This window comes from Mandrillus leucophaeus, unplaced genomic scaffold (genome assembly GCF_000951045.1).
Source record: "Mandrillus leucophaeus isolate KB7577 unplaced genomic scaffold, Mleu.le_1.0 Scaffold1063, whole genome shotgun sequence".
In the NCBI taxonomy this organism is placed as follows: Eukaryota; Metazoa; Chordata; class Mammalia; order Primates; family Cercopithecidae; genus Mandrillus; species Mandrillus leucophaeus.
Genome location: NW_012098799.1, coordinates 582,093 through 608,694, shown reverse-complemented (window position 1 = coordinate 608,694; position 26,602 = coordinate 582,093). Strand labels below are relative to the sequence as shown.

The window sequence follows — 26,602 nt, the reverse complement described above, 5'->3', positions numbered from 1 at the left end:
ACACTTTACCCATATTACCTTATCTAGTTTTCATGACAGCATTTTGAGATAGGTACTGTTGTTATCCCTGCATTACAGATGAGGAAACTGGGTTAAGCTCTTTGTCCAAATTCATAGATATATTCAGCAAGTGGTAGAGCCAAGATTAAAATCAAAGCAGTCTGGCTGTAGAGCACTCATTCATACATAGCTTTTACCCTATATATATAAAAGAGTGAACACTTACTAATTATAAGAAAAACCTTTCCCTGCCAAATCAGTAACATTGAATGAAAATTGATATATTGTGACTTAATTTTAGAAATTTTTTCTTTTTTTATTCAGTTGGAAGGGATAATCTCCTCATTAACCAAGTTACTTGTCTAAATTCCCATATGGAGAAGTAGTAAATATAATTAATATACATAAATGATGATGTTCCCTTCTCACTGTGATATATCAGTTCTTTTATATGACTCTCCTAGTGGTGTTACCTGACAGTACAAGCTATTTTAACTGAAACCACTTTACACCTTAAAATGTGTGAGGGAGGTTTCCTTCCATAGATGTCAGTCATTTGGGTTGTCCTTTCTCTAAGTAGGTATAAATCTCCTTGGCCTGGCTTAGGAGAGGTTTGAGGAAAATGGGGTGTTTTTAAGTTTTGTCTTTGTTTCTGTTTCATTTTGTTCTTTTGCGGAAAAAGTGATTTGCCAAAAACTGAATTACATTTCTCTATTAACACATATGGTAATCTTAGTTTTACTAAAATGTTCTCTAATTCTATCCTGTCATGATCTGTAAAAGTCAACTTTGATTTTTTTTTTACAGTCACAAAAATCTTTGAGCAAACTATATTGAAATAACATTTGTTCTAGTGAGTGAATTCCTCTTTAAAGCATGTAGTAAAAAAGGGACAATTAATAATTTGTTTGCCAGTATGAAGAAACCAGATCCTGGTGAAAGATGATTGTGTTAACTCTATGAATATGCCTTTTTTTTTTTTTTTTTTTTTTTTAGACGGAGTCTTGCTCTGTCTCTCAGGGTGGAGTGGCACCATCTTGGCTCACTGCAACCTCCACCTCCCAAGTTCATATGATTCACCTGCCTCAGCCTCTCAAGTAGCTGGAACTACAGGTGCCTGCCACCAGGCCCGGCTAATTTTTAGTAGAGACAGTGTTTCACCATGTTGGCCAGGCTGGTCTCAAACTCCTGACCTCAAATGATTTGCCCGCCTTGGCCTCCCAGAAGTGCTGGAATTACAAGCATGAGCCACTGTGCTTGGCCTGAATATGCTTTTTAAGGGAAGAAAATAATTTTTAAGCTATTTTTGGCCTGAAGATGTATTAGAATGAGTTCGCCATTATTTCTTCCATGTATTTATTTATTTTGGTAAAAATATCTTAATAAACTTGTTAAATAATTTTCAACTGTTCTTTCTTCCTATATACTACCCCCCCCCCCCTTTTTCAGTAGAATCCTATAGAAAGATCCTTGTGTGCCCTGGTGTGAAGGGCCCCAGGCAGACCATTTCTCCAGGGAGCCTGCTTGATCCTGAAAGTATGAAGGATTATGACAGGACCCTAGCATATTTGACGTTCTAGCAGTCTGGCCAGTATTGCTAGTTGAGGGGCATTGCCATTTGTTTGTTTGTTTGTTTGTTTGTTTGTGCTGTGTTATTAAAGCCAGTTTAGTATTTCTGGATGTCCTTTGCCACAGAAAAGATGGGGAGGACGGTCTTCAAGTCCCCACTTGAGTAATACTGGACTTTTGTTGCTGTGTATGTTACATGAAATGCTAGGTATAGGTCTATAAATGTCACTTTGAAAAATAGGAAAAATAATAGCTTATCGCTTACCAATGCTTGTTAGTATGTAAATGGAATGGAAACATATACATTTTGGTAGTGGTTCATTTGGGTCAGTCAGTCTGTTTTGGCATATAAATTTGACCATAGTACTTTGAGGGCAAAGACCCCAGAGCCAGATTGCCTGGGTTTGAATCCTGCCTCTCCCACTTTCAGCTGTGTGACTTTGAGCAGTTTATTTACACTCTTGTGACTATTTCTTCATCTGCAAAATGAGGATCACTGTGAGAGTTAATTCACATGAGCTGCTCTGAACATGGCCTGGCAATAGTAGGCACTCAGTAAAATGTTAGTTATTATATTTAAATGTATCTACAAAGATAAGAATGTTTTATCAACTTTGGGCTGAGATAAAGGGCTAATAGGCTGTTAAACCTTAAAAGGGAATGGGTTAGGGTTACTACATGTTTTTGAAGATATAGTCCTATTCATTCTTTTATAAACTTGAACATAGTGCATGCACATTTATCCCTGGAGACTTTCCCTAGCATGGAAGTATTGAATATGCCAGAATTATATCAAGGAGCAAAGTTCTGACATTATTGAGCTCAGAAGAATCATTCTGTGTTTTTGAGAACTGACAGTGTGTAGAGTAGTATCATAGGTCTGCCTGCATAGGCTTTGCTATGCTATGAATCTCTGCAGTACTTGGGCAAATCACTTAAGCAGTTTTAACTTTCATTTTCTGATTTGTATAATGGAGATAATAACTACTTAATCTTGTGTCATCAACATGAGGATTAAATGAGACAGTGCTTATAAGAAAGTTACCACTGTGCCTGATACAAAGTGAGCACTCAGTAAGTAATTATTAAGTTATTACTTAGTGATAGAATATTACTTACTTAAAAAGTGATTTCTTCATTTTTAATATGTCACATTACATACATACTCTCATAAAGAAACTTTCTCATTCTTTTCAGCCGAAATCTTTTATCAACATTGCCAAAATACCTATTTGATCTTCCCCTTAAAGTTTTGGTCGTCAGTAATAATAAACTAGTATCTATTCCAGAAGAAATTGGGAAGTTAAAAGATTTAATGGAGTTGGTGAGTAAAATAGTTGTATTAATTGAATGCAATATGCATAATATATCTACATTTTGGAAGATTACTCATTTTTAATGGAATTTCATTGTAAGTTTTTTAAAAAGTACTAACTTGGTATATGTCTAAATTCGGTAAGACTTAGTAAAATCTTGAGATACTATATGTCTGAGTTTTTCCAGTCACAAAATAGCATGATTCTTCCTTAGTCCTAGTGGAGTCAGAAGGCTTGCTTACAAACTTTAAGAAATACTTTTCAAATGAATAAGCATTTGTTTACTCATTTTGTGTACAGTAAAGGTCTTAGAGAAAAGCTAAGGGAATTTTTAAAATAAAGCTTTTATAGGACTATGATATATCCTTAGAGTAAGGAGATAAAAGAAGAAAGTATCTGCAAATGGTAGAATTAGCAATGTAACTCCTCCTCACTGTTTGCTTCTGTGATGTTATAACACTTTTTAGACTGAAATAAACAATAAAAGGCTGTTATATGCAATTGATTGTAGAAATATAGAATAATTTAAATTAATTACCTTGGACATAACATTTTAGGTGTTGAAGAATATTGAATTCTGAGAGAAATATGTTCAGATCCTCTTAGATGTCTTAGATATTGTTTGAAAGAGGTAGGTAGGATGTATTTTCCTAATCATCTATAGCATTGTTATAATAGCTTTCAGTTATTTTTCGTATTTTTGGTTACCTCCACTTTATGCAGTGTACCATGCTGCATGTTTTTCTTTTATTTTGAATGATGCTTTCCTAATAAATAGGTATTTTAAAAGTTTTTTTTTTTTTTTTTTTTTTTTTAGAAAGAGTCTCGCTCTGTTGCCCAGACTGGTGTGCAGTGACACGATCTTGGTTCACTGCAACCTCCGCCTCACGGGTTCAGGTGATTCTCATGCTTAGCCACCCAAGTAGTTGGGATTACAGCCATGTGCCACCACACACAACTAATTTTTGCATTTTTCGTAGAGATAGGGTTTCACTGCATTGCCCAAGCTGGTCTTGAACTCCTGGCCTCAAGTGATCCACTTGCCTCGGCCTCCCAAAGTGCTGGCATTACAGGTGTGAGCCACTGTGCATGGACTAAAGTCCTGAAGTATTCTTATGTATGACTTTATTATGTCCGGGGTGTCAAAAGTTTTCTTGAGGAACTTACCTACAATTTCATAATGAGAAATGAATAAATTAACAGAATGTAGTGAGCAGAAATTTCAGGAATACCTTTTATTCATTAAGGAATACCTGCATATCCAATTACAATACAAGGAAACTTCCTTGAATTTCACTTTATGCTTTAGAACCATATAATTTTGAAGTTAAAAAAGATCTTAGAAGTGATCAGATACAACCACTTTCTAATGTAGGAATCCCTGATATATCTACTGTATGTTTTCAATGGTGACAACTCTGTATATGTGTGTGTGTGTGTGTGCATGTGTGACTGTCCTAATTCTTCTTTGCAAAACTCTATTTGTTATTAATCTTTCTTATTTTGAACCAAAATACATGCTTCTATATTTCTTCCATTGGTCCTGGGACTACCATGTGAAGAAATATAGGTAATGGCAACTCCTTTTTTTTTTTTTTTTTTTGAGACAGAGTCTCACTCTGTCTCCCAGACTGGAGTGCAGTGGTGCGATCTCGGCTCACTACAACCTCCGCCCTCTGAGTTCAAGCAATTCTCCTGCCTCAGCCTCCTGAGTAGCTGAGATTACAGGCACCTGCCACCACGCCTGGCTAACTTTTTGTATTTTTAGTAGAGATAGGGCTTCACCATCTTGGCCAGGCTGATCTTGAACTCCTGACCTCATGATCCACCCGCCTCGGCCTCCTAAAGTGCTGAGATTACAGGCGTGAGCCACCGTGCCCGGCCTAACAAACTCTTAAGAAGTGTTTTTGTATACCTTAAACATCCTTACTACCTTTATTCCTTTGTATGACTTTTTTACTTTTAGGTAATTCAATTTAGAAAATGTTCCTTTTAGTTAAAGTCTCCCTTAATGTTATACTAAAAAATGAACAGAGATTCCAGATATGATCTAACAAGTTCATAATAAAAGGGACCATTATTTTCTTTGACTTAAACACTATTAATATTTTTCCAGATTTCATAAAGGTTATAATTTAAGATTTTATGTCTCTTCATTTTTTAAAATTTAATTTTTGGCCCTATGTTTTTAATTACATTACATGATGTAATTTTTAGATAAATGAAATGTAAAACATAATTAGGAGTTTTAGATTAATTCTACTACAATTGTCCCTCTATGGGGGATTGGTTCCAGGATTCATCCCATACCACAATCCACGAATGCTAAAGTCTCTTATACACAGTGATAGTATTTACATATAACCTAAATACATTTTCCGTATACTTTAAATCATCTCTAGACTACTTATAATGCCTAATACAGTGTACATGCTATGTGAATAGTTGTTATGTTATATTATTTAAGGAGTAATGACAAGACAAAAAAGTCAATATATGTTCAGTACAGGCACAACCGTGCTTTTTTTTTTCCTGAATATTTTTGATTTGTATTTGGTTGAATTCATGGATGAGGAACCCATAGATACAGAGGACCAACTGTTTTTTAATTCATGTAGAAAATTCTAAAATGTTAAACACTATTATTTTACTAGGTACTATAAAATTATTATGCTTTAAACTCTTGAAATCAGTAACAGTAGATGGGTAGATAGCATTAGGAGGGCTAATTGACAGTTGTACATATTGAATTGGTGGGTATTCCCTGTCTTTGGAATACTTTCCCATGATGCTCTTCCACATGATGTGATAATCAACTGCAATGAAATTCTATCATTAGAAACCTAGGAAATACTCCCTGGCTTCCAGTCCTCTGCAGAATATTTTGTAGAGCACCCACTGGAGTGGGTTCATTTCCTATGCCTGGATTTATTTCTCCTGGGAAATGACAGCTATCTCTCAAATTTCTGTGGATTTTCCATATGGAAATCATAAGTATCAAATACCTTTAGAAAGAAGCAATAATGTTTAAATAACATTTTCACAAACCTATTATCTATCGTTTGAATAATAGTCTATTCTGAACATAGCAGCTAAAGTGATCCTGTCACAATATAAGTCAGATCACGTCAATCTCCTGTTCAAAAGTTTCTGGTTCCTGCCCACATCTCTCAAAATAAAAGCTAAAGTCATATCCTTCCCTCTATTCTACTCTCTCCCTTGTCCGTTTCCCTCTAGTTACACTGGATTCCTTGCTGTTCTTTGTATTTGTCAGGTGTACTCTGAGCGCCTTTACTTTTATTGTTCCTTCTGTCTGGAATATTCCTGTCTTATATATTAGTATGGGTCACTCTTTTAGCTCTGACAGTACTGCTCAATATCACCTTCTCTGTGAGATGAGGTAGTATCCCTCCCCACTATTGTGAGCATAGCCATTTTCCTACCCTGTTACTTTTTCTTTTTAAATAGCACTTATCACCTTCTAGCATATTATATAATTTACTCCCCTTGCTAGCATGTAAACTCCATGAGGAGCTATGAGAGCAGGAAATTTTGTTTTGTCCCTTGATATGTCCCCAGTCCCTGGAACAGTACCTAGCAAATGTTAATAGTATTTAATAAATATTTCTTGTTGAATGAAGATGTCTTAGATATTGTTTGAAAGAGGTATGTAGGATATGTTTTCCTAATCATCTATAGCATTATTATATTATTCCCTACATGGTTTTAATATTATTTTGAAAACTGAATGTATGTACTATTCTCCTCCCTCCAGGCCATTATCGTTTTCACTACAAGTTGGAAATTGGGGGCAGTTGCATTAGAATATGAATTTCATTTGAAGTGTGTCTGGTCTGAGACCATGCTGTATATTTCTCTTTTCTTTTTGTTGATGTTATTATAAGAAAGAGAGGAGACAGCATAGTTAACTTAAACTGTTCTTTTTTCTGTTTCTTATTATGATAATAAATAAAAACCTCAATTTGTTATTATGGAAACTTGATATTGTTTGCCTTTAAATAGGGGCTTGGATTTTAACCACAGAGATGTCCTGAGAGATACCTTAGATAACCTGAGAGATTTCCAACTCAGATCTCTTAGAATGTCTTTGAACTATGATATGAGTCACAAGTGTTGGGGCTTGTAACTTCTCATTTTGTATCCCTTTGGAGAAATAGATTTAGTTAAATCCATCCTGATCATAGTCTGTTTCTCCAGTGCACATTTATAAATCCTTGACTTTCTTAGCTTCTGCCCAGCCAAGTATCTCAAGACAGCTGCTGTAATTGACAGATTATACAATGTTTGAGAGTTGTAAGTCTTTTACTTTACCTCCACATGAAGAGTGCTGGATCATTCTTACTTCTGGTTTTGGCTAGTATGAGTTGGCCTTTACTTGAGATTTTTGAGAGGTTGACTTATGTAGTTACTAAAATATAACCTTACATTTTTGTATGGAAAGTTTCTATTTACTGTGCTAGATTGACTTCATGATGTCATATAAATAGAAATCTGCCAGATAATCCATCTTTAGAGCAATGACATTAGAGGGTAACTTTTGCTAGCTGTTAACTGTGCTTTAATTTAAAAATTAGAATATATATATATGTATTTCTCACTTAGCTCGTTATAATTCTGTTTTATTGTTTTCCTTAGGATATTAGCTGCAATGAGATTCAAGTCCTTCCCCAACAAATGGGAAAATTACATTCACTTAGAGAGCTAAATATAAGAAGAAATAATCTTCATGTTTTGCCAGATGGTAAGATGTTCACTATTTTTACTCACATGAATAAGAGAGTAACTATGTAAAATTTAATTAATTATTTTTCATTTCTAACCAGAATTAGGAGATCTTCCCTTAGTCAAGCTGGATTTCTCTTGTAATAAAGTGACCGAAATTCCAGTTTGTTACAGAAAGCTGCATCATTTACAAGTAATAATTTTGGATAACAATCCATTGCAAGTACCACCAGCACAGGTTTGTAATAAAAATATTTTACATGTTTCTTCTCATTTTTATTCATAATTTTATCTGTTTGTGACTGGTAAATCAAAAAGCACCTAAATCAAGAGCCAATTTGTTGTTCAAGCACTGTTGTCTAAAGTTTTTCTGAGCATTGCCTTTTGCACTTTGGTAGGAGTTTTAGCTTAGGCTCTAGGATAGCATTTAGAAAACCCAGATAATAACTTTCTGCTTGTGAACTGATAATTCTGGTTGTTAGTTATTTACAAAAGAGACTCTGAAGTCTTTCTACTTTATTTCCCACTCAGGTATATATCTACTTGGGATTTGTTGTGGGATTGATTGGAGCACATTCTTGGCACTGAGAGATGGAATTATAACAGAAAGAACAAAATACAAGTGGAAAATACTAATTATGACTTTTAGTTTAATGAGGATTAAATCCACGTGGAATCCTTTTAAATGATAGTTAAGGAATAAACGATGATATAATCCACTATGGACAAAATATGAAAGAGAAGAAAGAAGACAGTGGGGAAGAGATGCCAACAGAATTTCTGAAAATGGAAAATAGAATAGTAGAAACTAGTACCTTTACTTAGACTGCAGAAGATTATTTGGCTGAGGAGCAGGTAGCAGTGAAATGGTACTTTATGCTCTATGCCCTGGCAGAGGGTTTGCAGATATCCAGAAGAAAGGTAGTCTTTTTCTTCCTACAAAAGTACATTGCACTCATTCCAAAGGGGTTACCTTTTCTAATTCAAATAAAGACTGGCTAGAGTCCTGGTGGTAGCTGCCTTAGCAGAATGAAGAAAGCTGAAACTTGTGCCTGCTCTAGGAGAAGGCAATCAGTTGATTTACAGCCTCAAACCTGGGAATGGCTTGAGTATTGGAGGAAACATGTAACTCTGAATATAGGGATTAAGTACTGAAAACATGATGGTTTGTGGAATGTCTAAGACAGTGCTGTCCAGTAGAACTTTCTGAATGATGGAAATGTTTTATAATCGACAACGGTCCAATACTGTAACCACTTGTTTATGTGGCTGTGGAATGCTTGGAATATAGCTAGTGCAACTAATGAACCAAATTTTAAATTTTATTTTAATTTGATTTATTTAAATTTAAATTTAAATTGCTGCATGTGACTGGTAGCTCCCATATTAAACACCACAGCTCTAATATTTACACCCTCAGATTCTTGCCCTCAGCCCCACAGCCACAGACTATGCCTTACTTGCATCAGCGGAAGCCCAGAATTTATTCTAAGGAGTAAGTAGATCCTTAGATTTTCTTCATTAGCTCAGTGGCCAGATGATGACTCACTTCTTGCCTCAGCAGAAGACTGGTGTTTACTCCTTAAAGAAGCACCATCCCATTTGTACTGGCTGTGGTGATGAGCATGTTCTATATCTGCACTGTCCAATACGGTAACCATAGTGGCTACTGAGTACTTGAAAGTGTATAGTGTGACAAAAGAACTGAAATTTTATTTTATTTAGATTTGATTAATTTACATTTAAATGCACATGTAGAACAGGAAACCAAACACCACATGTTCTCACTCATAAGTGGGAGTTGAACAATGAGAACACATGGACACAGGGAGGGGAACGTCACAAACTGGGGCCTGTTGCGGTGTGGGGGGCAAGGGGAGGGGGAGAGCATTAGGACACATACCTAATACATGCGGGGTTTAAAACCTAGATGATAGGTTGATAGGTGCAGCAAATCACCATGGCACATGAATACCTGTGTAACAAACCTGCATGTTTTGCACATGTATCCCAGAACTTAAAGTTAAATAAATAGACACATGTGGCTAGTGGTACCCTATTGGACAGTGAAGCTATAAAGGGATTGAACCAGAGTCAGGGGCTCCAGGTACAGCTTATATAGCAAGAGCGAGACCCCATACTGAAATCAGTGAATGCTTGCATACTGAATGTTGAGGCGCTCCAGTTTGGCTCCCAGAATGCTTGCAGCCTGTCTTCCATATTTCAGGCAGAATTGGTGGATTTCTTCCTTAGTAAACTGCAGCAGGAGAAGAGACCTATCTATATACTGAACTTTTGGAGTCACCTGATGAAATGGCTAGCCTGTGTCTGATTACCAGATAGATGGAAACACCATCAGGAAACTTCCCCATGTACACAGAGCTTCCAGTTTGTTTTTTATTATCCCTTTTGGAAATTAACAGACAGGTTGGATGGTAGCTCATGCCTATAATCCCAGTACTTTGGAACTTTGGTAGGCTGAGGTGGGAGGATTATTTGAACCCAGTAGGTTGAGGCTACCGTGAGCCCTGATCACACTACTGTACTACAGCCTAGACAGCAGAGTGAGACCCTGTCTTTAAAAGAAAAAAAAAAAAAAAAAAGGCCAGGCGCGGTGGCTCACACTTGTAATCCCAGCACTTTGGGAGGCCGAGGTGGGTAGATCACCTGAGCTCAGGAGTTTGAGACCACCCTGGGCAATATGGTGAAACCCCGTCTGTACTAAAATACAAAAAATTAGCTGGGCATGGTGGCACGTGCCTGTAGTCCCAGCTGCTGGGGAGGCTGAGGCATGAGAATTGCTTGAGCCTCAGAGGTGGAGGTTGCGGTGAGCTGAGATTGTGCCACTGGACTCCAGCTTGGGCTACCGAGTGAGACTCTGTCTCAAAAAAAAAAAAAAAAAAAAAAGTAGAATGAAAATGAACAGACAGCCAAGGATCATTAGATATTGCAAGAATAATCTCTAACATGAAACACAGAGACCAAAACACCAAAGGCTTACATTGAAACAAAAGGGAGCACATTGGATATCAAGAAATATTTGTAAACCATATATCTGATAAGGGATTAATAGCCAAAATATATAAGGAATTCATGTAACTCAATAGCAAAAAAAAAAAAAAAAATTGAAAAATAGGCAAAGGACTTGAATAGACATTTTTTCAAAGAAGACATACAAATGGCCAACAGCTCTATGAAAAGATGTTCAGCATTCCTAATCATTGGGGAAATGTAAATCAAAACCACAATGAGGTATCACTTCACACTTGTTAGGATGCCTGTTATCAAAAAGAAAAGATAACCAATGCTGGCAAGGATATGGAGAAAAGGGAACCGTTGTGCACTATTGGTGGGAATGTAAAGTGGTATAGCCATTATGGAAAACAGTATAGTGCTTCCTCAAAAATTGAAAAATAGAACTACCATACAATATTGCAATCCTACCTCTGGGTATACATCTGTAAGAGATAGAAAAATTAATCAAACTTTTTTCTATTCTGACTCTCAATACAGAATACTTCACTTCTGGTCAAAAATGTGTAGAGATTTCTTCACTTCTCCAGCAGACACTGACTGGGTGTCCTGTAATTCGATTCCATTCTGACACTACCTGGAGTTAACATCAGATCCCATAGGTTAAGAGCTCAGTCCCACAGACTGCTCACCTATACTTCTGACTGACCAGCTATAAGTTAAGGTTCCCATGACCCCTTCCTCAGATTCAATTAATTTACTAGAGTGGTTCACAGAACTCAGCGAAACACTTTACTTACTATTGCTAATGTATTACAAAGGATACAAATGAATAGCCGGATGGAAGAGATGGATAGTACAAGGCATATGAGAAGGGGTGCTAACTGAAGGGGTAGAGAAGGGATGATCCGTTTCCTCCCCATCATAAGGGTCATGGCTGATACCCCTATAACAAAAAACAAGTAAACAAGATAAAAGGATAACAAATTTATTTGATCATAGTTTTACGTGATACTGGAGCCTTCAGACTAAGGACCCAAGGATATAGAGAAAGTTAGCTGACTTTATGCTTAGATTCACTTGAGACTGGGACAGCAGTGTAGAAATATGATTGGATAAAAAAAGAGTATGAGCTAATGGTAGTAGATGGAGTGGGAAGACCTAGCAAGGCCTTTTCTTGGTGTCTCTGTTGTAGCGTTTGTTCCTCCTGGGTATAGGGCAATACTCCTCTAGAATGAGGGTTTTAATTTCTTTATGGCCAGTGGTTACACAGAAAGGTAGGGGAAGGTTAGATTAGGCTTCATGGCTGGCTTTGGAAAAAAGGGGTTCTAGTGCCTATGACTGGCCTTGGGGAAGAGAAATTCTTGTTTCCATGACTTGCCTGTAGTGAGAATGAGGAGGTGAGAGACAGGGGAGGGGCATCTGGAGGTCAGAGAAAAACTTTGCCTCTGAGACTGCTTCTGAGGCTTTCATTTTGGGGCATCATTTTCTGAGCCTCAGTGAAGCTTTTGTGCCCTCTTCGGACACACCACCTTCTAGGCACCTCCACGTGTTTAGCAATTTGTAAGCTTTCCGAACCCTGTCCTTTTGGTTTTTGTGGAGGCTTCATTGCGGAGACATGATTGGTTACATCATTGGCCATTCGTGATCATCTCAACTCTCAGCCCTTCTCTGGTTCCTGGAGGTGAGGGAGGTAGGATTGAAAGTTTCAACCCTCTAATCCCATGGTTGGTTTTCCTGGCAATCAGGCCCCTATCCTGTGGCTATCCAGGAGCTCCCAGCCACCAGTCATTCATTGGCATACAAAAGGATACTTCCCACTTAAGAGATCATGTAAGATTTTTAGGAGCTGTGTATAGGACATGTGAGCAAGACTAAGTATACATTCCTTACACATTACAATATCCGAAGGAGATGAAATCAGGATCTTAAAGAAATAATCTGCACTCCCATGTTCATTGCAACATTATTCACTATAGTCAAGATATGGAAACAACCTGTATGTCCGTCAACAGATGAATGGATAAAGAAAATACAGTGTGTGTGTGTGGGGAGGGGGGGTGTTTGTGTGTAATGGAATACTATTCAGCCTTAGAAAAAGAAGGAAATCCTGTCATTTGCAACAGCATGGATGAAACTTAAGGACATTATACTAATTGAAATAAGCCCGACACAGAAAGATAAATGCTGTGTGATCTCACGTATATGTGGAATCTTAAAAAAAAAAAAAAAAGTTGAACTCAGTGACAGAGAGTAGAATGGTGGTTACCAGGGACTGGGGTGTGTGGATAAAAGGGAGATTTTAAATGGTATCATCTTTCAGTTATAAGATGAATTAGTACTGGGGACCTAATATATAGCATGCTGATAATAGTTAATAATATTGTATTTACTTGAAATTTGTTGAGAGTTGAACTGAAGTGTTCTCACTACACACACAAACAAGGTAATTACATGAGGTAATGGGCATGTGTTAATTAGCTTGACTGTGGTATTCATTTCACAATGTATAATACAGTTGATCCTTGAACAACATGAGGGTTAGGGGCACCGATCCCTGCATACTGTAAAAAATCTTTGTATAACTTTGGAATTGCAGAAAATTTAGCTGCTAATAGCCTGCTGTTGACTAGAAGCCTTATCAACAACATAAACAGTTGACTAACACATATTTTATATGTTATATGTTATTTACTGTATTCTTACAATCAAGTAAGCTAGAGACAAGAAAATGTTATCAAGAAAATCATAAGGAAGAGAAAATATATTTACCATTCACTAAGTGAAAGTTGATCATCATAAAGATCTTCATCCCCGTGGTCTTCACGTTGAACAGGGCTGAAGAGGAGGAAATGGAGGGGTTGGTCTAGCTGTCTGAGGGGTGGCAGAGGTGGAAGAAAATCCATGTATAATGGACCTCCATAGTTCAAACCTGTGTTGTTCAAGGGTCAACTGTATATTAAAGCATCATGTTGTACACCTTAAATGTGGGAGTTCAGTCAGGGTGGTGGGAAAAATTATAGAGGAAAAATTACGAAGATAGTTATAGGAAATAGACACAAACCTTCTTGGAAGGCTGGAGGGTTGCATAGCTTCAGTAAAAGATTTAGCTGAAGTCAACCTAATCCTCTTACCTTGAGTTAATAGCTTAAAGTAGGTACAAAGGAATGTAAGGGAGTTTATCTAAATAGCTTGTTTACTCATGTGGCCCTAAGCCCAACTTTTATCACCTGCAGGTGCATGATTGCTCTCTACTCGAGGGGTGGGCAATGTTAATTACCCTCTAGTGGTGTTTACTTGAGACCTTTGTCACTTAATCTGTACTAAATAAATGTGAACTTCACCAGCTTATTGAGGCAGATGCTGCAGACTGAGGCAGCAGAGCCCCTTAACTAGAATGACAGGCAAAATATCTGTGTCAATTTACGTCTTTCATCCGTCGTTGGGTCAGGGTCAGCGGGACGGACCTGGCACTTAAATATAAAAAAATTTTATTTGTAACTTATACTTTAATAAAGCTTGAAGAAAAAATAAAGAGGAAAAATGGAGCATATTCATAGGAGTGCTAATCAGCATGGCTTTCTAGCAGCAGTTGTGGAAACTGGCAGATGTTGGAATGATACCTTCGAGGACTAAGGGAGTATTTCTAACATTCTACACTCAAACTGTCATCAAATATGAGATAGAAAAAGGTTTCAAACATGCAGGGTCTTGGAAATTTTTACTCCCATGTACCCTTTCTTAGGATGCTAGCAGAGGGTGTACTATACCAAAGTGAGGGAGTAAACTAAAAAAGGAATTCTTCATGTCTGAGATTGACAGATATGCACAGGCCCAGTAAGCAGCCAGTCAGTAGTTTGGAGTACAGGAGTTGTCTCCAAAAAAAAAAAAAAAAAAAAAAAAAAAGAAAGTAAGAGATGACTTGATAGATTTGTCCACATGGAGAGATGTTTTATAGTTCTGTCAGAGTCAAGAAGGAATTTATAATAGGCATATAGAAAATTTTTCAAAAGAAAAAAATGGGGGCCATTAATTACTTTAGGAAAAACAAAAACTTATAGGAGAAAGGAAATACAATCATATTACTCTGTGGAGTTTATCTGTGAATATTTTCTTGGTCATAATGTAAATACTAGATTTTGATTTAGTGGAAAATTGTGACATAGCTATAATAGCAGAGATTTATATAGTATTTACTGTGTTTTAGACACTATTGAAAATGCTTTACATATATTAACTCATTTAATTCTTACATTAACCCTGTAAAACAAGTACTGTCATTATCCTCATTTTACATATAAGGAAACTGAGACATAGAAGTTAAATGACTTGTTCAAAGTCACATTGCTAACATGGGTTAGAGCCAGGATTCAACCTAAGGCAGTGTGACTCTGGAGTCCATGCTCTTTAACCACTATGTTATGCTTCTGAACACAGAAGTGTGTTTATGTGAATTGATAGGAAGCGGGGAGGCTGGGACGGTGGTGGTGATGTGGGTAATGTAAGAAATCCAAGCCCTCATCTTCCTTAGTGAGACTCCAATAAATCTACCGTTGAAAAATTTAAAGCAAATAGCAGTAGAAGCATGTTATTTATAAATATGAGGGCAAATAGCAGAGATTCAGCAAAAAGAGTTTAAAGTGGGAATTTGGTCTTAGAGATTGAATGAAGTAGAATGGGCCGGGCACGGTGGTTCATGCCTGTAATCCCAGCACTTTGGAAGGCCAAGGTGGGAGGATCCCTTGAACCCAGGAATTTAAGAACAGCCTGGGCAACAACATAGTGGAACCCTGCCTCTGCAAAATATAAAAAAGATTAGCCGGGTATGGTGACGCATGCCTGTAATTTCATCCCAGCTAATCTGGGAGGATCACTTGAGCCCAGGATGTCGAGGGTGCAGTGAGCCATGTTTGTGCCACTGCACTCCAGCCTGGGTGACAGAGTGAGACACTGTTTTCCAAAAAAAAAAAGGAGAAGTAAAATTGAGGATTATGTCTTGTCAGCTTTGTAATCATTTTTAAATTTAAAAACTGTATGTGAAGTACTATGATAAAAAGTTAAAATTTACAAAAGAGAGTGATTTACCAGCACTTTGTTTGATAATTAAGATAAATTTTTTGTGGCCTGGCATGGTGACTCAAGCCTGTAATCCCAGCACTTTGGGAGGCCGAGACGGGCAGATCACAGGGTCAGGAGATCGAGACCATCCTGGCTAACACGGTGAAACCCCGTCTCTACTAAAAAATACAAGAAACTAGCCGGGCGAGGTGGCAGGCGCCTGTAGTCGGAGGCTGAGGCAGGAGAATGGCGTAAACCCGGGAGGCGGAGCTTGCAGTGAGCTGAGATCCGGCCACTGCACCTCAGCCTGGGTGACAGAGCGAGACTCCGTCTCAAAAAAAAAAAAAAGATAAATTTTTGTTTAGTTTGGACATAGAATACTACCTCACACATTTTAATTTTAGCACATTTTAGTTGATAATATTTAATATTAATAATTTATAATTAATAGAAAATATTTAGCACGTTTAATTGGCAATTAATATATTTATATTCTAATAGCTCAAAAGTTTTAATTTTCCTTTTAAATGAAATTTTTCAGTTGTCACGTCAGACCTAGTATCTGTTAGAATTATCTAGGAAACATTCTTCCTTTTAACCTGGAATGATAATTACTTTTTAATGTTTTTGTCTTACTGTTTTCTTTGCTGATTTTTTTGCATGTGAGATAAGCTTATGTGAGCCCATAAAATGTTACATTTTTATTAGAATTTTGAGAAATATTTATTTGATGTCACTTAGTGACTGTAATTAACCTTGGTAAAGCTGACTTACAGTTTTCTTACCTCTCATTTTCTACTGTTTTTATACAGAATATCTTTGTTCACATAATATTTTATTCCTCATTTTTCATTTTCTCTATGGCCAACGAAAGTAATTTCTCAGTATATTATTCTAGTTGAATTGACCAGTGTTTTCTTTTATTATTTTAATCTCACCAGCCTAATATCGTACCTTTCAACAAATTCGTTTTTCCTATATTTATATTTTTTATGTTAGTGTTTTCCAGTGTTTATGCCAAACATCTTAGTGGTTCTGACGAGATTACTTTAAAGAATTGCATAGATTATTTGTTCTTTTCTTACCTTTCCAACGAATATATATTTTTCATTTTTTCGAATAAAGGCCACTTTTATGAGTTGTAAACCTTATATTGTTTAATAGTTTGTACATTCTGCTTTTAACAAGAAAATTCCAGTGAAATATAGAACAATTAAGTCTTTTCAATAAGAACAGAGATGGCAATAGAATTTTAGTTAGTATCAGTGTTGTCAGATTTTTCCACCTGGTGTCAGAAGTACAAATTATTTAAATATGCAAAGTATCAATCAAGATCGTGATGTCTCAGTGTAATTTGAGACTATTCAATGGTTTAAAATGATAGATGTCATTTATATTTGGAACTATATAATTAAATCTCCTTTCTTTTTTATTGACAGATATGTTTAAAGGGTAAGGTGCATATATTTAAGTACTTAAATATTCAAGCATGTTGCAGAATGGATAAGAAACCAGATTCCCTGGATCTTCCATCATTGAGTAAACGAATGCCCTCCCAGCCTCTCACGGACAGGTAATGTAACATTCTTACAGTTTCATTTGATGATTGCTGTCTTCCCTTTTTATAAAATATACTTATTAATCTTGAGTGTTCTGAATATATTTAGGCTCATTGGTCCAGCACTAAAATCAATAATTGACTGAAGCTACATATCACCATCATAGAATGAAGTTCTAGGATACTAGAATATTTTTAACATATTCTCAATTATTAACATTTTAGTAGTAAAAATGTAAATGTTTGACATTATAGTACAGAAACACTAATTTCTCAGCATATGACAACTATTAATTTACTTTTGTAATCACTGTATTGTACATTTGCAACAACAAGTAGAATTTGACTTTGAACTAAGGTTGGTGGAAGAGCAAGACATTTGAGGAATACCTTTTCCCTTTCATCATAGTCTTTATGTCTGCATCAAAGATGATATATCATAATGACATATAATGGTATATCATATTTGATGAACATCTTTGATGTTGTTTATGATTTCAGTGTTTTGCTCCTCATGAGATTTTGAGATGGTAGATGGAACATTCTGTTTTTAATTCATCCTTTCAAGATGTAAATTGGTCTGAAAGATTTTATGAAAGTATAAATCCATGTAATAGTTTAGAAAATAACCTAGAATGGGGTGAGACTACCAAAAGCTAGACCATGCTTTTGCCTAAAATATTTAAAGATTTGTCATTGCATATATGATAAATTTTATATTGCTTTGAATGGCAATATAGTAAGTACTATTGTTAACAGCACAAGTTCGTGAATTCCCAAATGGGACTTTTTCTTGAATATTTTTATTTTGCAAGTAGAATTAAGTATCTAACATTAGTTTTCGTTCTTAAAGATTATTGTGTTTAATATTGTGAACATTATTAGACCAAACAAGGCTCCAAAAATTGCAATAAAGACATTCTAATCTCTATTAATCTGCTTTATATTTATTTTAACATGAATTTACTTTTAGTAATGGCATTTACTGTTTTAGTCATTTATTTTTGCAAATATCAGTTGAATGCCTACTGGTAGATTCAGGTATGTTTTGTTGAATGTCATACATATTGGTCTTGGCACTCATGGTGCTCACAATGTAGTGGAGCAGGAGTCAGTGAATAAACAAAGCAAGGAAATACACACACATATAAAATTTCAAATTGTATTCAGTGCTATGAAGGAATGTATTTGAAATTCCAAGAATGTGGTCAGGGAATGAATAAAAGCCAGCTCTGTGAAGAGCAAAGTAAGAGCATCTTAGGCAGAAAGAATGACATTGCCATGGCCTTAAGTTAGGAAGGAACTTTGTGTGTTCAGACAGCTGAAAGGAGACCAGCGTGGTTGGAGCAGAGTAGCTGAAGGGGAACGTGGTACAAGTTGATTTTAGAGAGGTACTCAGAGCTCAAGTCATGTGGATTCTTTGTAGGATGTGGTAAGAAGTTTGAATTTTACTTAAAGTACAGTGGGAAGTCATTGGACAGTTTTAAGTGGGGGAATAACATGATTTGACTCATTTTTGTTTTAAAAAAACTATTTTGGCTTATAGGAGAATAGATTGGAAGCAAGCAAAAATAGAAGCACAGGGACTAGTTGGATTGTTGTAGTACTGCCAAGAGATCAGAGGGATCTAGAATAAAGTGATTGCAATAGAGATGAAAAGAAATGACAGAATTAAGATATATTTTGGAGAGATTCTCTAGCAGGACCATCCAAAAAAAATACAATGTGAGCCACATATATAATTTTTAATTTTTTTGTTATCCATTTTGAAAAAAGTAAAAAGAAATACATGTTGTTTGAGTATATCCAAAATATTATCATTTCAACATGTAATTAATGTGAAAACTTGGTGAGATATTTTACATGCTTATTTAATATTAAATCTTTGAAATCTAGTATGTAGTTTACGTGTATAGTGTGTCTCAATTTGGAATGGCCGTATATGGCTACTGGCTACTTACTGTATTGGACAGTGCAGGTCTATAGAGTGGGTTGTCAGTTGTGTTAATTTCTCACTCACAGCTGGTACTGAACTACTTAGAAAATTCTTGTATGTGCTTTCCACTTTCATAGTTAGACACTTGGCTGTATGGTTCTTACTACCTAGAATGCCCTTCTATGCCTTGTCTGTTTTGTAAACTCTTTATTATACATAGATAGGCACTACAGTAGTTACATATAATAACTTTTGGAGTCAGACACAATATGGCTTTGAAGCCAATTTATGACTCTTAATAACTGTATGTCCTTGTGTATTAATGTCTGTGGTCCTCAGTTTTCTCATATGTAAAAAAGAAAATAATTACACAGGTGCAGTCAGGATTAAATGAAGAAATGTATGTAGAGTACTTAGTACAATGCCTTACCCATAATATTTCCTCAACAAGTAGCTTATTATCATCATTGTCATTTACTACAAATCCACGAATGTATTTTGTGCAGTGCAGTCAGATGAATTTTGGCTCTAATTGTGGTTTAACCACTTAATTTCTCTGTGGCCTTGTGTAAGTTATTTGACTTCTCTGAGCCTGTTTCCTTATTTAAATGTTAACCATACCCACTTCTACAGTTGTGAGAATTAAATGTGTGCCTAACAATTAGTTCAATAAATGATAAACAGTAAATGTTGTAATTTTTCCCCTTGGGACGTTAACTTTTGTAAGTTTTATTATTTTTCTTTGTGAAAAGAAATAATAATTATAACTTCAAGACCGTAAGAATTATGTCTAAAATATGAGATGCAACTAGCACAGTACATAACACAGTGTAGACACTCAATGAATGCTAACAGTTATCGCCTCTTCATCCTCAAGACTGAGCTCAAATGCCACATTCTTGAGTGACACTTTTCCTAACTTTACCGAAGAGAATTAGTTGACCTTTTTTTCTCATAGCACTTTGTATTTACCTTTGTCATAGTCTTCAAAACATTTGAACACATTCATTTTTCCTCTGGGCTGAGAGCTAGCTCTTTGGAGGCAAATTTTAAAAACATATTTTCTCTTAAACATTCAACATAGTACTTGATACTTGGTAGGTGCTTCCCTAAATGTGTTCATATACTTCTGAAAAGTATAAAAATCAGGTTTTTTTTTTGTGTTTTGTTTTGTTTTGTTTTGTTTTGTTTTGTTTTGTTTTAGCATGAAACTGGTTTTAGGAGAGGAATTATAACATAGTGATTACGACCAGGGACTTTGGTGCTAGATAATTGAGGGATCAAATTTGGACTGCTGGCTGCAAGTTGCATATCCTTGGATAAATTGCTTAATCCCTTCCAGTCTAAGTTTTCTCATATATAAAATGAGAAAACACCATCAATTTGCTACAGTTTTTCACAGCAAATATGTAACGTATTGCCTTTTAAACATTTAGCACAGTTCCTCATACATAATAAGTGATCATTGTAGACTGTGTGGTAAAATTGCAAATTAAGTCAAAAATACTTTGCTTCCTGGGTGGCATATTTTGTAAATAAGAAATTTGCAAGGACAAATTGAATTTGAAAGTATTGAATTGCATATTCAATAGTTTGTAGCCTTCATTTTTGCATCCTCTCTTAAGTGTTAGATGGGCATTATTTATACAAATAAAACATATTTTTAGAGCCAATGAAGAGTAAACCATATAAATTGAAGTTAAAAAATGTTTCGAAGCTCTGTGATGAAATTTGACAAACCAATGGGAAAAAACAGGTCTTTTATCATGATAATGTTCTAACAAGGCAGCCTGATTTTCTGAATCTCTGAAGAGAAATAATAGGTTATTGTTGACAGTTGACATTGTAGAGTACACGAAGGGAACAATATTGCATGAATGGCATGAATAAAATGTTTTGTAGGAAGAGTTCTGATATTTTTCTCCTCATGTCCTCATGAAGGATCTTAGACATAGAAAGTATATATTCTGTATTATCTAGGGAAATTTTAGGTCAAGTGTGCATTATCTATTTAAGAAGAAAACCCTAACTGCTCTTAGGATTTCTATTTCTATAGTATGGAAGATTTTTATCCAAATAAAAATCATGGTCCTGACTCTGGAATTGGAAGTGATAATGGAGAGAAACGATTATCCACAACAGAAGTGAGTATTTTCTATTGCGATCTATTCTGTTTTACAATTTTGTTAGAGCATTGAAATAGAGACCCTTGTGCATACTTGAGTTTATTTTGCTTGAAAATATGATCATTATATTTTATGACTAAAACTGAAAAAAGGCATGCTGATTTTTAAAGCTGAGCAGTAAACCTTATGTTAATTTTGGGTTTGAAAACTGGAGATGTAAAGCAGACATTCTGTAATTCATATGTAAAATTGAAGCAACATAATCCATATCATAAGTTTAAAATGCCTCATTTGTACTTTTTGCTTATTCCTTTTAGCCATCAGATGATGACACAGTCAGCCTTCATTCTCAAGTCTCAGAATCAAATAGAGAGCAGACATCAAGAAATGACAGTCACATAATAGGAAGTAAGACTGATTCTCAGAAAGGTAATTCATATGGTACCTGCTATTTTTGTTTCACGTACATAGCCCACATTAAAAATGGGATTTGAAAAATTTTATTGTCTTTAGCCAACTCTTATATTGAGAAAATACACATTTTTCTAAGGACAACAGTGTCAAGTATACAGTTTACTATGTACATTTTCTAATAAATATTAATCTGTACCTAGACCAGGAGGTATATGATTTTGTTGACCCCAACACAGAAGATGTAGCAGTTTCTGAACAGGGAGATACACATATTGGATCATTTGTATCTTTCTTTAAGGTAAATAAAACTTTGAACAAATATTAATAACATGTTCTCTTGATCTCATGAAAGTGGACTGTACAATTTAAAATGTAACTTTCTTTTATGTAAGGGAAAAGAAAAATGTTCTGAAAAATCTCAGAAAAATGAAGAATTAGGAGATGAAAAAAGGTAAGCACGTATGAAAATGAAATGTTACTTATAAGCACTTGAGCCATTCATTAGATATTCCTACTTGAAAGAGTACCTGAATAAAATATATTTTTTGTTCACTTACCTCTTATGTTTAAATAGTTAATTTATAAATACTTCACATCTATCTGTATTCCTCAATTAAACACAAAATTATAGTAAGCGTTTGAGTGTAGGATATGCACTATTTTTCCTCCTGAAGTGTAATGATGACTTCTATTATTATTATTGAGGAGGACTGTACCGTCATATACATTGCTTCATTTGAGCTATTTAACAACCCTCTGAAATAGATTGACATCACTTTACCAATTAAGACACTGAAACTAGGAGTTTTAAATGTCTGGAACTCAGATGTACTGTCTCTTGTTCTACTATACGTTCCATTTGGTCAGGCTGGTTATGACTTTTAAGGGTACTTATGTCCAGATTTTATTAAAATAATTGTGCTTTGGATCTTTTCTGAACCATTCATCTTATGAAATGATGGAATATGACCTACCACATTTTTTCAGTTACTCCTTCAGGTTGCTTTATAGCTGCAGAAAGGAAAGAAGGAACATTTGGTGAATACCTACCATGTACCAGGATTGGTGCTATGTGCTTTCCCTTCTTTCTCATTTTATCTTCATTAAAATGCTGCAGGGTAGATATTGACCTCATTTTTTCAGGTGAGGAAGGTGAAGTTCAAAGACTCTTAAGTTTTATGCCTAAAATCACTTAACCTAGTGTCCACTAGTACCTAGAGTATGAACGTAGCTCTCTTTGATTTTTAAACTTTTCTCTTTTCTCTACATTATACTTCCTCCAAATGACTTTGTCAGATTTTAAAGCAGTTATTAGTTGATCATCTCTGATGTCCTGTAAGGAGGTACATTGCTTTGTCTTGAACTCTTTAGATTTCATTCTTTTACTTTGTCACCTCATCTAATGAGGCCAGTTGCTTAAACTTGAGAGTCACCTGTAGCATGTATGATGTAAAGTCACAAAGATTCATGGTTTGATACTGTTTTTAAAGTGAAATCCCTTAAGATAAAATGACTAGAGTTTGAATAACTATTTTAAATTTTTTTGTTCTCTTTTATAAAAATGACGTATTAGTATCTTCAGGCAAATTTGCCAATCTTATTTGAACCTATTTTGGATTTTCTTTATTTAGACATTTTATATACAGATTTTAAAAATCAAAATCAATAAACTGATAAAAACAGGATGGTTCAATTAAATGACAAAATTTTACAACATTTTAAATTTATGTATTAAGACAGGCCATATAGAACTTTGCAGTCCTTTTTATACTCAAGGCTGGAAAATATACATTTTTAGATTACTATGACCATTACACGTTTCAGAAATTTAAAAAATGGTTATATACTTTGCTATTATTTGTTAGTCATTAATTATAGTAATACAGCCAGTATGCTACATTTCATAATGAGTAGAGAACATAGATGTTTTCCTTATTTCTTATTTTAGTATTTTAAAAGGAGGACCTAGGATTTTAACTTTCACATGGTGTTAAAAACAAAAATGGTTTCTATTTCTGGAAGCTGGCATAAAATGTATCTGCCTTACTTTTTGGATAACCATGATTGTGTCACCTTTCAGACTTGAGAAAGAACAGTTACTGACAGAGGAAGAGGATGATGATTTGAAGGAAGTAACTGATTTGAGGAAAATAGCTGCTCAGTTATTGCAGCAAGAACAGAAGAACAGGTATTCCTTTCAGTAATGAGATTTGAAATGGCAAATTTTATGATAATTAAATCTGATTATTTAAAGATTATCAAATGAAGTATATGAAGTTTTGAGTAAACAATAGTGCCCTCTTAAAATCTATCTCAAGGGACTAACTACAGATTGAGCATCCTTCATTCAAAAATCTGAAATCCGACCCCACGCATTTCAAATAAGGGATACTCAACCTGTACTAAAAGGCAATAGGAAATACTTAGGACAGGAATATAAAATTACATTTACAACTAACAGAATGTACTCATATATATGGTCACTATGTTTAATATTGCTTAGGTATTTCTTTTTTATTCCTGTGTGTGTGCTGAATCATAAAAACTGATTTATTTGTTGATATTAATTTTAGCTCACAGTAGCATTATTTACATTGTAAGCATTTTTTTTTCTAGGTACATGTCACGTATATAATGTGCTTTTTAAAACTCAGATTCCAAATAACTTAGGATATGTCTAAACTCCTTAGAATGGAGTTGAATTTTACAGGAGTGGATTAAATCAGTATGATGATTTGAGGGTCACTGGCTCACTTTGGTCTGTTTCTTGGTCAAAGACCATTTTCCCCATCTTTTGGTTAGACTTTCTTCAAATACATGTTGTTGGCAATGAGAAGACACTGTGTGAATGAGAATAAAATCAAGACAAGTCCACTTCTAATGCAGAAAAAGTTACATATGCTGCTCAGGGTCGGCTGTTATTGCCATCTTCATGTACTGAGAGGAATACATTTATAGTTTTGAAATGAGAAAGATCTGAGTGGTTTTTTTGTTTGTTTTGAGAAAAGAATAATTTTGGTGCATTTAACATGGATAAGTAAAAAGCATTTTATTTCATTTATTCAAAATAATAAATGTTTATGGTTAATATGACCATGTTTTGGGAAGTTTCAAATTTAAATATACTGGCATTTGTTTAAATGTACATTGAAAAATACAACTAAAACTTATCAAATGACAAATATATGGTTTCTAGGGGCAACTTTTTAGGGGCAATCTGTATAATAGCTAATAAGCTAAATAGCCTAAGTATCTTTTTTGCACAGCTGCTACATTTATAGATATACAAAATCATACTAGAAAATCACCAACCTGGGGGGCGCCCAAGATGGCCAAATAGGAACAGCTTCAGCCTCCAGCTCCCAGCGTGAGCGACACAGAAGACGGGTGATTTCTGCATTTTCAACTGAGGTACTGGGTTCATCTCACTGGGGCGTGTCGGACAGTCGGTGCTGGTCTGCTGGTGCAGCCCTACCAGTGAGAGCTGAAGCAGGGCGAGGCATCACCTCACCTGGGAAGTGCAAGGGGGAAGGGAATTCCTTTTCCTAGCCAAGGGAAATTGAGACACACGACACCTGGAAAATCGGGTAACTCCCACCCTAATACTGCACTTTACCAAGGGTCTTAGCAAACGGCACATCAGGAAATTATATCCCACACCTGGCCCGGAGGGTCCCACACCCATGGAGCCTCCCTCATTGCTAGCACAGCAGTCTGAGATCTAACTGCAAGGAGGCAGTGAGGCTGGGGGAGGGGCACCCGCCATTGCTAAGGCTTAAGTAGCTAAACAAAGCCACTGGGAAGCTCAAATTGGGCACCGCAGCTCAAGGAGGTTTGCCTGCCTCTGCAGACTCCACATCTGGGGACAGGGCATAGTTAAACAAAAAGCAGGAGAAACCTCTGCAGATGTAAAAGTCCCTATCTGATAGCTTTGAAGAGAGCAGTGGTTCTCCCAGCACGGAGGTCGAGATCTGAGAATGGACAGACTGCCTGTTCAAGTGGGTCACTGACTCCTGAGTAGCCTAACTGGGAGACATCCCCCAGTAGGGGCAGACCGACACCTCACACCTCACATGGCTGGGTACACCCCTGAGACGAAGCTTCCAGAGCAAGAATCAGACAGCAACACTCGCTGTTCAGCAATATTCTATCTTCTGCAGCCTCCGCTGCTGATACCCAGGCAAACAGGGTCTGGAGTGGACCTCAAGCAAACTCCAACAGACCTGCAGCTGAGGGTCCTGATTGTTAGAAGGAAAACTAACAAACAGAAAGGACACCCACACCAAAACCCCGTCAGTACGTCACCATCATCAAAGACCAAAGGCAGATAAAACCACAAAGATGGGGAAAAAGCAGGGCAGAAAAGCTGGAAATTGAAAAAATCAGAGCACATCTCCCCCTCCAAAGGAACGCAGCTCATCGCCAGCAATGGAACAAAGCTGGACTGAGAATGACTTTGATGAGTTGAGAGAAGAAGGCTTGAGTCGATCAAACTTCTCAGAGCTAAAGGAGGAACTATGTAATCAGCGCAAAGAAACTAAAAACCTTGAAAAAAGAGTAGATGAATGGATAACTAGAATAATCAATGCAGAGAAGACCTTAAAAGAACTGATAGAGATGAAAACCATGACACGAGAACCACGGGACAAATACACAAGCTTCAGTAACCTACTCGATCAACTGGAAGAAAGAGTATCAGTGATTGAAGATCAAATGAATGAAGTGAGAAGAGAAGTGTAGAGAAAAAAGAGTAAAAAGAAATGAACAAAGCCTCCAAGACATGTGGGATTATGTGAAAAGACCAAATCTGCGTCTGATTTGAGTGCCTGAAAGTGAGGGGGAAAATGGAACCAAGTTGGAAAACACTCTGCAGAATATCATCCAGGAGAACTTCCCCAACCTAGTAAGG

At 35.9% G+C, this 26,602-nt stretch overlaps 1 protein-coding gene across 2 annotated transcripts in view; it reads left to right on the top strand.

Annotated features, from left to right (window-relative positions):
* Window positions 1-26,602, top strand: part of LRCH2 (leucine-rich repeats and calponin homology (CH) domain containing 2) — a 128,270-nt gene that overhangs the window by 46,535 nt on the left and 55,133 nt on the right. For both annotated transcript variants that reach the window (XM_011984432.1, XM_011984425.1), the window contains exons 3-11: window positions 2,767-2,893; window positions 7,542-7,647; window positions 7,730-7,866; window positions 17,099-17,232; window positions 21,210-21,297; window positions 21,597-21,708; window positions 21,894-21,991; window positions 22,086-22,144; window positions 23,774-23,881. In XM_011984432.1, the coding sequence (XP_011839822.1) occupies window positions 2,767-2,893; window positions 7,542-7,647; window positions 7,730-7,866; window positions 17,099-17,232; window positions 21,210-21,297; window positions 21,597-21,708; window positions 21,894-21,991; window positions 22,086-22,144; window positions 23,774-23,881 (969 nt within the window). The remainder of the gene's footprint in view (window positions 1-2,766; window positions 2,894-7,541; window positions 7,648-7,729; window positions 7,867-17,098; window positions 17,233-21,209; window positions 21,298-21,596; window positions 21,709-21,893; window positions 21,992-22,085; window positions 22,145-23,773; window positions 23,882-26,602) is intronic.